The 14,158-nt window shown below is 40.5% G+C and overlaps 1 protein-coding gene across 3 annotated transcripts in view; it reads left to right on the top strand.

Annotated features, from left to right (window-relative positions):
• The window catches only part of PTPRR (protein tyrosine phosphatase receptor type R), a 148,022-nt gene that overhangs the window by 131,644 nt on the left and 2,220 nt on the right, over positions 1–14,158 (top strand). For 2 of the 3 annotated variants that reach the window (XM_055809016.1, XM_027793446.1), the window contains 3 exons: positions 3,694–3,804; positions 4,989–5,146; positions 8,593–8,706. In XM_055809016.1, the coding sequence (XP_055664991.1) occupies positions 3,694–3,804; positions 4,989–5,146; positions 8,593–8,706 (383 nt within the window). The remainder of the gene's footprint in view (positions 1–3,693; positions 3,805–4,988; positions 5,147–8,592; positions 8,707–14,158) is intronic. The other variant, XM_055809017.1, reaches the window with a different exon arrangement.

Below are 14,158 nucleotides of genomic sequence, written 5' to 3' on the forward strand. Positions count from 1 at the left end.
ACCTGTTAACTAGGAAAAATTATGAGAAGCATAAAGAATACTGTGCAGCATTCTGCAAGAAGAAAGGACTAGTACTGACATATGCACTAAACAGTACATGTTTATTTAACTCAGATAATATAAATCTTGCTGTCAGCAATTATCTAGGACAGTCTTGTTAACTCACTGTTTTTTTCATGTAACATTTTTTCCTTCACTTGGTCTATAGGCACACTTATCTACGCATAGCAAAATACATTTTGGAATTTGAAAATCCTGCCTTTTACAGAATTCACATAAGCCTCTTTGAAAATTACTTATCAGTTGAGTATTGGCATCATAGATATGTCTTAGATTTTGGGAAAACTTGAGATTTGGTCCTAACTGAGAATTTTAGCATATGAAGGGAAATCCTTTTAAAGTATACCTCTCATGCTTGAGCTAGTAGTAACTGTAAATAGAGGCCAGGAGTAAAATGGGATTCTTGAACTGAAGCCTTGTTGTAATTATTCATTACTGTTGTGTGTTGGCCTGGTTATTGGGACATTTAATGTGTAAATTTGTTGACATAGCTATATGGAAAAATGAACAAGTGGAGCTGAAGTAAAGCAACTCCACTAACACTTGAGGGCTGTTAAACCAATCCAAGGGTCCAAATCCAGGGAAAGTAAAGCAGGTAAATAACACTTCAGCTGGGAGAGCCTTCCTCCGTTAGCACAACCGGGGGACCAGGCTGCAACAGGAGCACTTCTGGCAAGTTAAAGCCAACACACAGCAAACAGCAGAGGAGCAGGAGCACAGGCCAACCACAGCAAATAGCAGGTGCCAGCCCCAGTCTGAGGCAGGGCCAGATCGTACTCACTTACAGAGATCCCCCTCAGGAGAGATGGAGAGATCCTTTGAACCCTGGTACCCAGTGGGCATGGGAAGAGGTGTGCAATAAGACAGGACAGGGGATGGAGGGAGTCTAAGCCTGCAGCCCTGTCAGAGGGAAAGACAAAGGCTGAAATCAATTAAAAGTCAAGCAAGATACTGTTTCTTGTATAAACTTCCTGTTCAGGTCTGGGAATGTTGGTTGGTTTTTTTAAAAAAAAAAGAAAAAAAAAAGAAAAAAGTTCAGGCACCAGATCAGAAATAAATTACCATTTATTAGCAAAAAGCTAACCAATGGAAATAAATCCAAGGGGGGATTTGAAAGATGGCAGGAAGATGAGAATTTCCACATGAACGTAAGAAGACTCCCAGACTTTTGGAAGCCGTGCAAGTATTTTTTTTTTTTGGGGGGGGGGGGCTGGTTTATGTGACCTATTTAGAAAATGCTGTAATAGATGAATATGGTGAAAGGAAATTTTGTGGGCTGAAAGAACAGCAAGGAACAGAATCAAGACCAGCACAGATTAGAGGTGGAGGACTATGTGATGATAAGAACAAGTGAATTCTTCCTTTTTTCTGATATATGCTATATGCAATAAGCTTTTACTGATTAGAGATACAAAGCTGGAAAGCAGCCTTCTCAACCACTGTGTTTGTCTTTTGAAGAGGTTCAAATTATACCTACTTGAAAATAGTGGAATTTTCTTTCAGGTTCAAGTAATAGCTTGAGGCAATTTACTTTTTTAGCTGATGTTCCTGGGATTTTCTATACTATTTTCTGTATGCCTGATATCTTTATCCCTCCCATCTTTATCCCTCTTTTACAATTAACTTTCAAAAGCATATTAATTCCTCCACATATCTGTCTTCTTAGAAGTGCATGAACCAGCTGATCTCAGCTCTATCTTCAAGGCTATTTTTTAAAGCAGTAACAAATGGTATTTTTAAAAGATGCACAGAGACTGTGTTAAAAATAATCCATTGTATCTCACTAAATGTAGACAGACTGTTAAATGAAAGTTATTTTAATGAACAGCCCCATTTCATTGTCCATCCAGCGCAAGTTGCCAATTCCAGTTCTGGGAAAGAGTCAAGAAAAACACTCTTCTGGAGTGCCTGCAGGCTTTGTAGTGAGGTCGCATGCTCACATTTATCAAGAAGTCTCAGGGGTTGACTCAACTATTGTTGATTGTCAGGGTACAATTGTGTATTTAAACTTTTCTTTTTCCCATATTAGCACTGAGAACTACAGTCCCAGGGAGGGGCATGAATTGCAAATCTGGCAGATGATAGTAGCTGTATGTGTCACATGGGGGGACTGTACAACTTGTGAATACTTTTTTTCGTACAAATTTCTGAGTATTTTATTGCCATTCTTGATGTCTTCGGGGAGACAGCAAATTTAGGATGTTCGAGTAATTCTGCAAAAGACAGGATTTGAATGAAACCAGTCAGATTGGCCAGCATTATTTCAGAAAATGTGGCTTTCACACACCTTACACTATTAAGGTAATGAGCATCTATTTTTAGAAAAGTATTTCTACAACAGAGATGATTCAGTTCAATCAGCTATTGGGTTATCAAGTAGGATAGAAGCTTAAAGATCACACCTGGTGGTAAAGCCTTGCATCTCACTGATAATTTTTTCTGGATCATTCGTAGCAGGATTTACTGGGAGTTATGCTTTATGGCAATTATGTTAAAGGACTTGTTTTGTATTGGTGCATAATGTAGGCTACTGTCTAAATGTATATCAGTTTCTTCAGCAAAAGTTTGTGAGGAAATACAAACAAGTTCTTCCTGAGGTTCCTATTATTATAGGAACGTCTGTTCTCAGTGTTGTTTTTACCTGTGCATTAGATATAAAAAGAAGGTTTTCTTTAATTGTTGGGGGATGGGGGTGTTTTTTTTATTTAATGAACAAGTCAGATTGGCCAGCATTATTTCAGAAAATGTTGCTTTCAAACACCTTACATTCTTAAGGTAATAAGTATCTATTTTTAGAGAAGTATTTATATAACAGGGATGTTTGCTTTCAGGTGGACTATAGAGATACTTTAATGGAAATGAATATAAAAGTGCAGTTGACTTGAAGATAAGCAAATTATTGCAGGGGAAAAATAAAAGTATTCATCTTGTAAATATTATTTCTTCATCTACTTTATAGTAGATGCTTGTCAGATACATTGCTGAAATAGTAAAATACTACTGATTCATTAAGAATTCAGTATATAGTTTTGTGTAGCTCTTAGCAAGAGTGATGCATTTTATTAACATTCATTTCTAGTAAGTTATATAGTAGACAACTCAGATTCTGCAAAATAACATGCATGTTAAGTTCCGCCGAATTTGGTAAGATCTAAGGGCACATTTACATGCTTTGTTGTATCAGGGCTCAGGAGAGTTAAAGAAGATAAAAAGTCATGTAAGAAGAGGACAAATTCCTAATCTCTTGCTCAGAAGAAAATCCCATTTGGAAAGAGTAAACTTTATTAATTTAATTCGATGAATTAAAGAGTGTTCTAGAAAACAAAGATCTTTGATTTTGAATGTGGAAAATAATTCCTTTAACTGAAGTTCATTGAGCTTTGAAGAATAAAAACATCTGTTCAAAATGTTCAGTGACAGAGATCCCTATTTAAAAAACTCAAGATTCTGAAATTCAGGCCTAAGTCATTCATCAAGAACCCTTTAATATCTTATTTAGGAATGCTTCCGGCAGGAATAACACCCCAGTTGAATTCATCTGAACTTTCCAGACAAATACATTCTCTGTAAACATTAGAGATTAATATGGCTCCAGGATCCAGTTTGTTGACAACACTGATGCTTGCTTTCCAGAAATGTGTGCTTTATTGGCCAGAAAAAAGAGGAATCTATGGGAAGGTTGAAGTCCTTGTTAACGGTGTGCAAGAATGCAAGAACTATACTGTCCGTCAGCTTACAATAAAGGTAATAATGTGCATCTGAGAAGCATTGTTCCTAATGTTTTCTTTTTTTAATGTTAAATGAAGTTAAAGGAGTTTTCTTTAAAGGGCATAATTTTTTACAAGAGGAGTAACTGAGCTATGAAGCTCACAGCTGCAAGGTATGATTGAGACCAAAGTGCTGGAACACTTATCTTATTGCTGCTTTGTATCACTCTGGCAATAAAAAAGGCTTCAAAAAGAGTGCAAGTTTCACTCTCTTGAATTACATTTGCTTTGAGGCCTCTTTAGCATTGCCAATTAGTTAATGAAAGATTTTAGTTAATGAAAGAACTAGCGTAGCATCATTCTGAAAAAGATATGCTGCTAATGTTGTTTGCTGAGTGCATCTGTCGCCCATTTGAGAAGCTAAAAATATAAGAAGTATATAAGGAAAGCTTCATGCTTTCATGGTTCTGATGAAGCATTAACTGTGCAAAGTAAGACAGATGCTCCTCTTCTGAGTTACTCCCTATATTATGCTTACATGCTATTGGATTGATCTGCTGCTCTTGACAGGGCATTACAATAAATAATGAATTGGGAAAATTTTTTGGGGGTTTCAGCCTGGGCAGTGGGAAGTGGGAAGAAGTCACACCTACCAACATAAATTACTCCAGCCATATTTAGCCCCTTTGCTTGTTGAAGTAAGTGGTAGCAGCCTCTGTTGGAAAGAATAACTGGACAAACTGGAATGTTTGATTAATCTACTAGGGCAGTTCTTTTGCACCTTTAACTTAAATATTCTTGTAATTTTGGTATCAGACCCTTATGACAATGTCCTTAAAAGGCAGCAGAAATATATGTAATACTTTAGAGATTCAGAAGCCCAGATCAAGATAATCTCTCTAGATCTTATTGCTGATCTAACAGAGACCTTCAACAATTCCCAGTTGACAGCACAGTCAGCAAGTCAGTAGTCAGATGGACAGAGCAGAACTTACACAGCTGGAAAAACAGCTAAGTTTTTAGGTGCACAAACCCATCTTACAAATGGGTCCCTGGAAACACGCCTGTTCCGTGCAATTGCAACCTCAGAGTGTAATAAAAAAAAAAAAAACCTGTTAAATCTCTCTTAATGTTTTTACTGTCTTTTTACCATAACATTGAGAGAAATAAAAAGAATTGTTCACCACAAGTGTGCATATAAAAACTTCATGTTATTTTCAGCAAGGGGGTCAGTCCCGGAGTGTGAAGCACTACTGGTACACATCCTGGCCAGACCACAAAACCCCTGACAGTGCTCAGCCTCTGCTGCAGCTCATGCTGGATGTAGAAGAGGACAGGGTGGAATCACCAGGCAGAGGACCTGTCATTGTGCACTGCAGGTAATTGGCAATCCTTCTCTTAAATGACCGCCCAAGGCAAGGCTACACCAAATCACATCAAACAGTCCTCCTTCTAAACAAAGAACACATTTTGGGGAAGAGTAAAATATCCTAGATCCACTTCATGCTAACTGGCTTTTTCAGTTCTTATTTGAGGATTTGCATTTTGGAGAGAATTCCTTTGTTGCTAGCAAATCATTTCTGAACTGTTCTCCGTTTCTGCTAATGAACTCTTTCTTTGAAAGACCAGCTGGAAAAATTATTTTGCTTCTGTTTCTTATTCATTATTTTCTTTCTTTTTAGTCTTGTTGCAAAATTACATACCTAAGTAAGATGTAATGCCCTGTCACTGGTTGGCTAAAATGTTGTAAAGCAAGTCAAATTTTAACAGCAGGCAACAGGTCCAAATTTGGAGACCCAAACAGATTAGTACAAAATTTGTGAACACTTTCATGAAGGCAGTTGGTTTGATACTCAAGAGCAAAGTGTTATTCAGTACTCAAGAGCAGAGTGTTATTCACACAAATTGTAATGAACCAGAGAATGTCCTCTAGTAGTTCTAATTTAATTCCATTTTATTGCTTTATGTTTATTCATGGCCCCATGTAACAATTTAAGTAGTAGGAAGTAGTATTGGATTTGTTATATTGGTGGAAAGAAGGAGATGAAGCAAAACAGGAAAAAAAATATTAAATCAGCATTTCCTTACTTGTTTTGTCTAGTATCTGTGACAATATAGCTCTTACAGTTGGGATAGTACCTTTTCTTTTTTCCCCCTAGAAGTACATCAAAACAAAACTTTTCACTTTGATCCACTCATTTTCAACTCCATACTTAGGAGATTTAGGGAAATGAAAGCCAGATTTGGACCACTTAGCATTTTTCAAAACCAGAATGTGGTGTATAAGGAACTTCCCCAAATTCTATGCACCTATTTTTATCAGGAATTGTAGTTTCCCTAAACAATCCACAAATCTGTAGATGGCTATTGAAAGTTCTTCTAGTAAAGATCTTCAGTAATGAAGGTCTTCAGAAGAACAAGGTGTCTTTCTGAGATGAGTGATATGACAGTAAGGTCTGTAATCATGAGCAGGAATTTATTCATGATTAAAGACCTAGATATCACCTCAGTTGTGATTAACATTAATAGTTCTTCAGTGACAACTCAGCTATCTATACACTTACTTCACTATGGTCTACAAAATGGGTAAACTCACTCATGCTCCATTTTTAGTCAGATATCTTCCCTTTTGATATGAAGTTGCAGTTGAGGTCATCCAGGTCTTATAGAGCCTGTGCGTGTACTTTTAAACTTAGACCTCAGATAGAACTGCACAATTCTCAGTTACTTCCAGGGGACAATTACAGTGCATACTCAAAAAATGATCTTCAATCTGAAGCAGAAATGCTTCAGAATATTGGGAATTATGGCACTAGTGCAAAAAACAAAGGGTTTTCTATGTGACTTCTTGTAACCTATCAGCCTAGAGTGCTGTCTCACACACTCAGTGATGAGCCCATTCAGGGTATAAGAAGGATTTGACTTGTTTTTAGCAAAGTAGTTCGTATTCTGCAAAAGAATAGGAAAAAGAATAAACATTTGTTTTGGTCCTTGAAATCAGCAGATCTGATCACACACACCCCAAGAACACAGATTTCCAAAGGGGAAAAAAAAAAAAAAGTTTTAATTTCTTCCTAACCTTTATACATTCAAAACCTGCCTGGACATTATCCTGTGCAACCTGCTGTAGGTGAAACTGCTTTAGCAGGGGACTGGCCTAGATGATCTCCAGAGGTCACCTACAACCCCAGCCATTCTGTGATACCATGTTTTGGTGCTTGAATATACTTCAAATTAAGTAGCTCTCTGTATTTTTTGGATATACCAGGAAAGAAATGTGTAGGCAAGTGAAGAACAATGTCATTTTTATCTTGCACTGTCTGAAATAAAACTATGTAGTAAGATAGGACTGGCACGCCCGAGCTGAGGAAGAAAATACATTAGAAACCCCTAGTGTTTGTTTAATATATATTAAGAACTTGTCCAAGAACACTTAATCCACCCAAAAAAAAAAAAAAAAAAAAAAAAAGAGAAAAAAAGAACCCTTCATTATAGCTAACTTAATTGCATCTGGATTGTTTACACGTGTTAGCCCTGCTTTCAAGGATTTCAAAATACTTGAGGAAGAGAATGGGAGTATGCATTAGATTGCTTTCTCGAAATCCCTCTTTATAAACTATGGCCTTCACCTTTTGGGTACATTTTCCCCATAGATATCGATGTCCAAAGAGACAGGCTGTCAACTCAGGATCTCATTTCACTCGATCCTTTCTTACACTGCCAGTTTTACATCTTATCATCCCCTCATGGCTAGCTTAGACTATCCTCATATATTTACTATTTCTGAGTCCTCTTGGAAGTTTTCGTTTCCAGATGGGAGGGCTCTTGAGTCTCTAAAGCACTCCTATCTTTCATTCTGTGCTGAGTAGATTGCGATTTGTTTCAGCTACAGCAAATGCACATACTCCTGGTAACAATTTGCACTCAGATATATGAAGCTTCCATCTGAGACACTCAATGTATTCTTCCTGGCATTAATTTAAATAACTCTTGCAGGGCTCATATTAGGCAGGTAGCATTCATACCCATTGCAGAGATAAAGAAGTAAGGCACCCAATGGTTAAGTATTTATTATAAAGCCAGGCATGGAGCTCTTGACCTCTGACTATGTTTTAACTATTTTCCTCACATTTTCCTGCCATGTGGCGTGACAGGGATGAGCTGCACTGAATTCCACATTACTTAAGCAAGAAACAGAGTGGGGCAGAGACTCTCAAAAGTGTTGGAGGCCACAGAGTAAAAATAATGCCAAAATGGCTGTTTCCAAGCAGGCATCAAGAAAACCTGGAGAGTTACAGCACCAAATCCTTCTCCCTCCTGCAGAGTCACAGGAGAGGGAGCTAACTTCATCAGCATGGTCCTATGTCCTTTTTACCTTCACTGTTAGAGTTACAGTTAGCAGAACAAACCCCTGTATACTTTGGGGGCTTCAAACATAAAGCCCCGCTGATTTTGCCTTTGGGTGGACTTTTCCCCCACCTCAGTGCATATCTCCATCATTTGCTTGGACTGCACCAGAGTACATTTGGACTTTGTGGTGCTAATGGAGATTGGGTTTTGTACCACACACTTGTGTGCAAACTGGAAACATGTAAGCCTCATAAACTACCCACATGAACTGGACTGCTGGAACAGTGCACCCTTTCACTTTTCTCTAAGAAAGTGAGCTGAGAGGTTACCCTTGCTAGCCATGCACCCAGGAACTGTGGGTTCTAGCAATTCCTTGTTTTGTATTTTTAGTGTTTTCAAATATATTTAGTGTTTTCTATTTAACTCCTTTGATCTGTGGACTCTATTCCCCTATTAAAATTTGCCTTCTTTTCAGTGCTGGTATAGGAAGAACTGGATGTTTTATTGCCACAACCATTGGTTGTCAGCAGTTGAAGGAAGAGGGAGTTGTAGATGCATTGAGTATTGTCTGCCAGCTACGAGTGGATCGGTGAGTTCCAAAAGAACCATAAATCAGTCAATGATTCTGAAATTATTCTCAAATCATTACTGAAATGATTCAGTAATGATCAGTGATAATTCAGTAATGATTCTGAAAACCTTTTCACAGTTGAATGTTGCATTACATGAAATGGCTGCCATCACTTTTGTTGACTTTTATGACAGCGTTAGCCCAATATTAAAGGTGACATTTGTATTTAGATCCTAAATAAGGAATATTGTTTTCTGTGAGACACCACTGAATGAAATTCTCCTGAGATGGCAACCCTGCAGTTGCAGGGCACTTGGCACTCCTCTTTTCCCCTCCTGGAGCTTTTTGCTGTCTGCAGCATCCCACTGGAATACAGGAGACATGGGGCAATCTGGAAGCAAGGGATTGTCTTTGAGCCTGGATTGACAGGGACATCCAGGCTCACTCAGTGTGTAGTTTCTTTGGACAGCGGAGAGCTCCAGATCTGGTGCTGTTGCTATTCTCTCAGCAGTGCTGGGGGTCCTTTCGAATTGGGCTGGCAAACTTACCCAGCTTAACAAAATAGCAAAGCATTTGTTGCAGAATTTTCTGAAGGCAGATCAATTCCCTGATTGAATTCACAGCTTGGGAGCAGGAACACTGTAAGCCAGCATTGTTGCAAACCGCTTTGTTTTGTGAAACCATGGCTGAAGAGAGATTTGTGTTGGAAAGGAGGATGTGGGTATTGTGCACAATGGAACTGTTGGTTTGGTTGTACTTTTCTTTCTTAGTCTGCTTGGGAAAACAGGATTTTCTATAAAGTAAACAGGGTTGCACCAAGAATAGAGAAGTCTTTTTCCTCTCCTGCTGTAGATACCAGGTCATATAATATCCATGCAAGTATTTTACCTGCTTCTGGCATGCATTTCTTCTTTAAATGGAAACAACCCACAAGGGTGCAAATGCTGAAAAAGAGCTTAGGTCAAAGGGACAGTACGGGATTTTTTTGTTCTGAAGAGCTCTGAAAGGTACTGGAACCACAAATTGCAGAAGGACCAGAATCCATATATTTGACCATGTTTATGGATCATCTCCTCTGCCTTCTCCTCAGTGCCTTCATCATACTAGAGATTGTAATGTGATCCTTACAGGGCAACATGAGTCACTTGGAGTGTAAAATTCTCCAGGGGGAGTTACTGACCTAAAAATCTCAGCAACAAAAAAGATGGAAGAGCTGAGGGAAAAATGCTTACTCTGTTTTAAATTATCAACTCCAAATTTCCAACACTCCATTCTGATTATCTGTTCATCTTATTGAAGAAGGTTTGTAGTGTTCTCCCCCATTTTAATATTTCTATTATAAGATAACTTTTTTATTGCTTGTACAATCCATCCTAGAGAAGTGGAAGCAAACTGAGGTCTCAGCTACATCATTTTTTATGTCATTATTTCAGCCACAGAAAAAAATAATTTTCAGCATTTAATTGATAACACAATTTCATCAAGTGTATCTGACTAATGAAATTTCTTATATGTATTAGTAGCCCAGATAAACTTGGAAAGAGAGTGGAAATCTGACCCAAATATAAACATTCATACCAGCAATCTCAGTGACACAAAGCTCATTATAAGAATTGTTAAATCTTGTGATTTGCACATTTTGTATTTTTTTGAGATTCAGATTATATAAGTAGACTCCAGAGATCTTGCTTAAGGTGCCTCAGCTCTTCATATTATCAGGCATTGCCGGAGACAAAAAGTATATCTTTTTATATGTGTTTTAATTTTTAAAGACATTTTTCTGGGCAAAACTCAGAAACCAAAACCTCTTTTACTTCTCTTTTTTCCAGCTGGCCATATGGTAGAATGGCCTTCACTCACCTGGCAGTCAGTTTATAACAAGGATTGCTAACAGAACTTAGCAGCCCCTAAGACTAGAGTAGCCACAGCTAGCCCAGCCAGACTGTGGGTCCATAAATTGGCCAAGTATCACTGTTACAGGGACAAAGCTCAATGACACCAGCTTCCCCTGCTGACCCAGTCCTGACATGGTGTTTATTGGCAGGTGGTCTGTGAGATATGGTCATTACGTGTGGTATGAAGTTGGCAAAATGAACTTAACATTTCACTAGGCTTGGCTGCAAGAGCTGCCTCTGGACATAGCTGTGTTGCGCTTCAGTTACCAGCGTGGCCAACGTTAGCAATGGGCTACAGCCAGGAGCAGAGCAGGACAGTGATGAGGCTGTCTCCCTTATGATGGTGGCTAGCAGCTGAGTTCCAATTTATTCTTTGTGCATCAAATTGCCCTCACAAAACAGAAAACAAGAGAGTTCAGCAGAAAAGGATGGTCTTTTCTGACCACCTGGGAGCCAGAAACCTGCCTAAGGTGTACACTGAATATTTCTTCCCTGATGCCTCATCTCTCCTGGGTTCCCAGCCAGGCTTGCTCATGCTCAGAGCTGCACCATCCAGGCACAGACCTACTGATGGAATGAACACACTCCATGGTATCCACTTGTGTGTGAACTTTTTGTCACATGGGTCCGTGGCCACTTCTCTCCCGAAGTGAATCAAGCAACAGGATAAAAGAGCTGCGCTTGAGGGACTCACAGTGATGCTGTAGGAATGTACCAGAACATTCTCATTGCCCAGCACACTCAGTGAGATCCAAACAAGCATCCAGGCAAACTGCAGATTGTGGCAAAAAGTTAAGCTTAAAAATAGTTCAATTAACTGCCTATGTACCCCCTCTGGAAACCAAGTCTAAAATAGAGCTCCAACAGGGAATGAGGCAGGAGAGAACTGTTCCTAGGTAAAGTATGTACAGGTGCCGCTTTCTTCTCAGCTGTTCAGTGTAAATTAAGGGGTGAATGGATCTGGCAGTAATCATCTGTATTGAGCTAATATGAGGAAATGGACCACCCACTCAAAATCTTGACCCAGGATGGAAATACAGCCACACTCTGTGTGGATTCGTAGAAAGACAGACCCACAGGTCTGCTCAGCTTATTTTCCCCCCCTGTTCATTTTTTGTTTTGCAACAGAAACAGGAAATATTTGATGTGAGGCATCTTCAAGACTTTCTGTGATATTGAGAAACTTTGCGCATTCTTAACCTTAAAGGCACATTCTTGGAATGACGTCCAATAACTTTGCTCTTGGCTCCTCAGACAGGATGAAAAGAGTTTCCAGTGTGCGTCAATTCATTGTTCAAGTGTTTTGAGTAATCACCTCAGGTTAAAAAAAAAAAAAAAATCCCAACCCCTGCATCACATTCATTCTGGAGCAGACTGCATGCAGCTGCACTAGCAGCAAGCCAGAGGGCAGGGTAAACGACCCAGCCCTGCCCCATGGCTGGCCAGGCAGAGCTGGTCACTGTCCCCAAGCCCTCAGGATACCAGGAGCAGGTTTTTCTGAGCGTCACCCCAGAAAGTCCCAAAGAAGCAAAGAGCCCAGCAGCTCACAGAGGAGCTGGCAGTGCGGGCTAGCGGAGGACGAAGGCTGCACTCCCAGAGGTGCTGTAGCTGTGGGTACATCCCTTTTGGGCACTAGGGACACGGGAGAGGAAGCCTCCCTCCTTGAGCAGATTTCCTTCTGAAACGCTCTTCCACACAGCCTTTTGCACAATCTGATGTCTTAGGGTCACAGATAATTCCTTACTATTAAATGTGAGCCTTGCACAAGAACAAAGAGGAGAAGGACTTGAGGGTATTGGTAGCTTAAAAACTGGACATGAGCCAGCAACTCAACAATGAGCTTGCAGCCCAGAAAACCCATTGTATCCTGGGCTGCACAAGAAGAATGTGGCCAGCAGGTCAAGGGAGGTAGTTGTGCCCCTCTACTCTGCTCTTGTGAGACCCTGCCTGGAGTGTTACATCCAGCCCTGGGGTCCCCAGTCCAAAAAAGACATGGAACAGCTAGAGCGGGTCCAGAGGAGGGCCATGAAAATGGTCAGAGGGCTGGAACACCTCTCCTATGAAGGCAGTCAGAGAGCTGGGCTTGTTCTGCCTGGAGGAGAGAAGGCTCCAGGGACTGTTTTCTGCAGCCTTTCAATATATAAAGGGGCTTATAAGAAAGACGGACAAAGCCCTTTTACCAGGGCCTGTAGTGACAAAAGTGGTAATGGTTTTAAACTAAAAAACAGTAGATTTAGATTAGATGCAAGGAAAAAATGCTTTACTGTGAGGGTGGTGAGACACTGGAACAGGTTGCCCAGAGAAGCTGTGGCTGCCCCATCCCTGGAAGTGTTCAAGGCCAGGCTGGATGGGGCTTTGAGCGACCTGATCTAGTGAAAGATGTCTCTGCCCATGGCAGGGGGGTTGGACTAGATCAAAAGTCCCTTCCAACCCAAACCATTCTATGATGGTATGGTCCTAACCGACAAGGCCAAGTTGTCTGAACCTCTGTATAGGACTCAGGTGCCCCTAGGCTGACAGAAATGTGCATGGGTTTGCCCATACAGAGTTCAGAAGCATCATAACATCCCAGCTGTGCTTGCTGACACAAGGCAAATATGGTAGTGCTGGGTTCAGTCCCAGCAGTCTTATATATGCCTTCGTGAGGATTTTTGATGTTACTTCAGCACTGAAAAGAGAGGAGCAAGGATCACTCACAGAAACAGCCTAGTGCAGCCAAACCTGTTTTAACCTGCCCTTCCTGCCAAGTCCTTCTCCCTGGACATGTTCTTTTCTTTCACCCCTTCCACACAACGAATCTAACCTGGGAAACCCACTCCCTTAGAGAACATCTTGGGGGAACATTGATGGGGGAGACAGGGAAGGAAGCTGGCTGGAAAGGGGTTGCGTGGGCAGGGCAGGATGCAAGCAGAGAGGAGGAAGGAAGGAGGCTAGGCAGCACAGAGGACCACAGCAAAGCCCTCCCATCACCTTTAGACTCTCACTGGATCTCCAGGCAGGGGACAGGCACAGAGGAGAGCAGCTGAAGGCAGCAGGCAGCCAAGAGTTATGAATTTGTGGATGTCTTTGTTGGCAAAGCTAAAAGGCTGCTGCTTTTTGCACTGACAGGGACCATTTAAGGGTCCGTGATTTAACCCCTAGGTATAGCATATCATAATAGACCTGCAGCTGAGTAAAAAGTGTTCTACAGTTGCTTGAGCTCACTGGAGGAGCACAGACAGGTAGCTGCTTGCTTAAAGAAGTAGGTGTTATTCTGTGTTTTTCCTGCTACAGCCATTTCACCATCCAGTAGCACTGAAGAAAATAAAAGGACCTTGTGGCTGTAGATAATATTTTCTAATACTAAAGGACAATATTCGTTGAGGCAGTTTTACTATTTTTTGTATAGCTTTGTATATCAGTAGACCTTTTTGTTGCTAGGCTGTCTGAAGGGATCACATGAGGGTTTCTCAGATCTTCTCCTGTAAAATGCCTGGCTTCGACATGGCTCTGGATCCAAATCCCGCACAAACCTGATTGTTTCAATGAAGATCTAGCTGAAGCCAAATACAATACACATCTTAATGTCTTCCTTC

Source organism: Falco peregrinus, chromosome 6 (assembly GCF_023634155.1).
Source record: "Falco peregrinus isolate bFalPer1 chromosome 6, bFalPer1.pri, whole genome shotgun sequence".
Classification (NCBI taxonomy): Eukaryota; Metazoa; Chordata; class Aves; order Falconiformes; family Falconidae; genus Falco; species Falco peregrinus.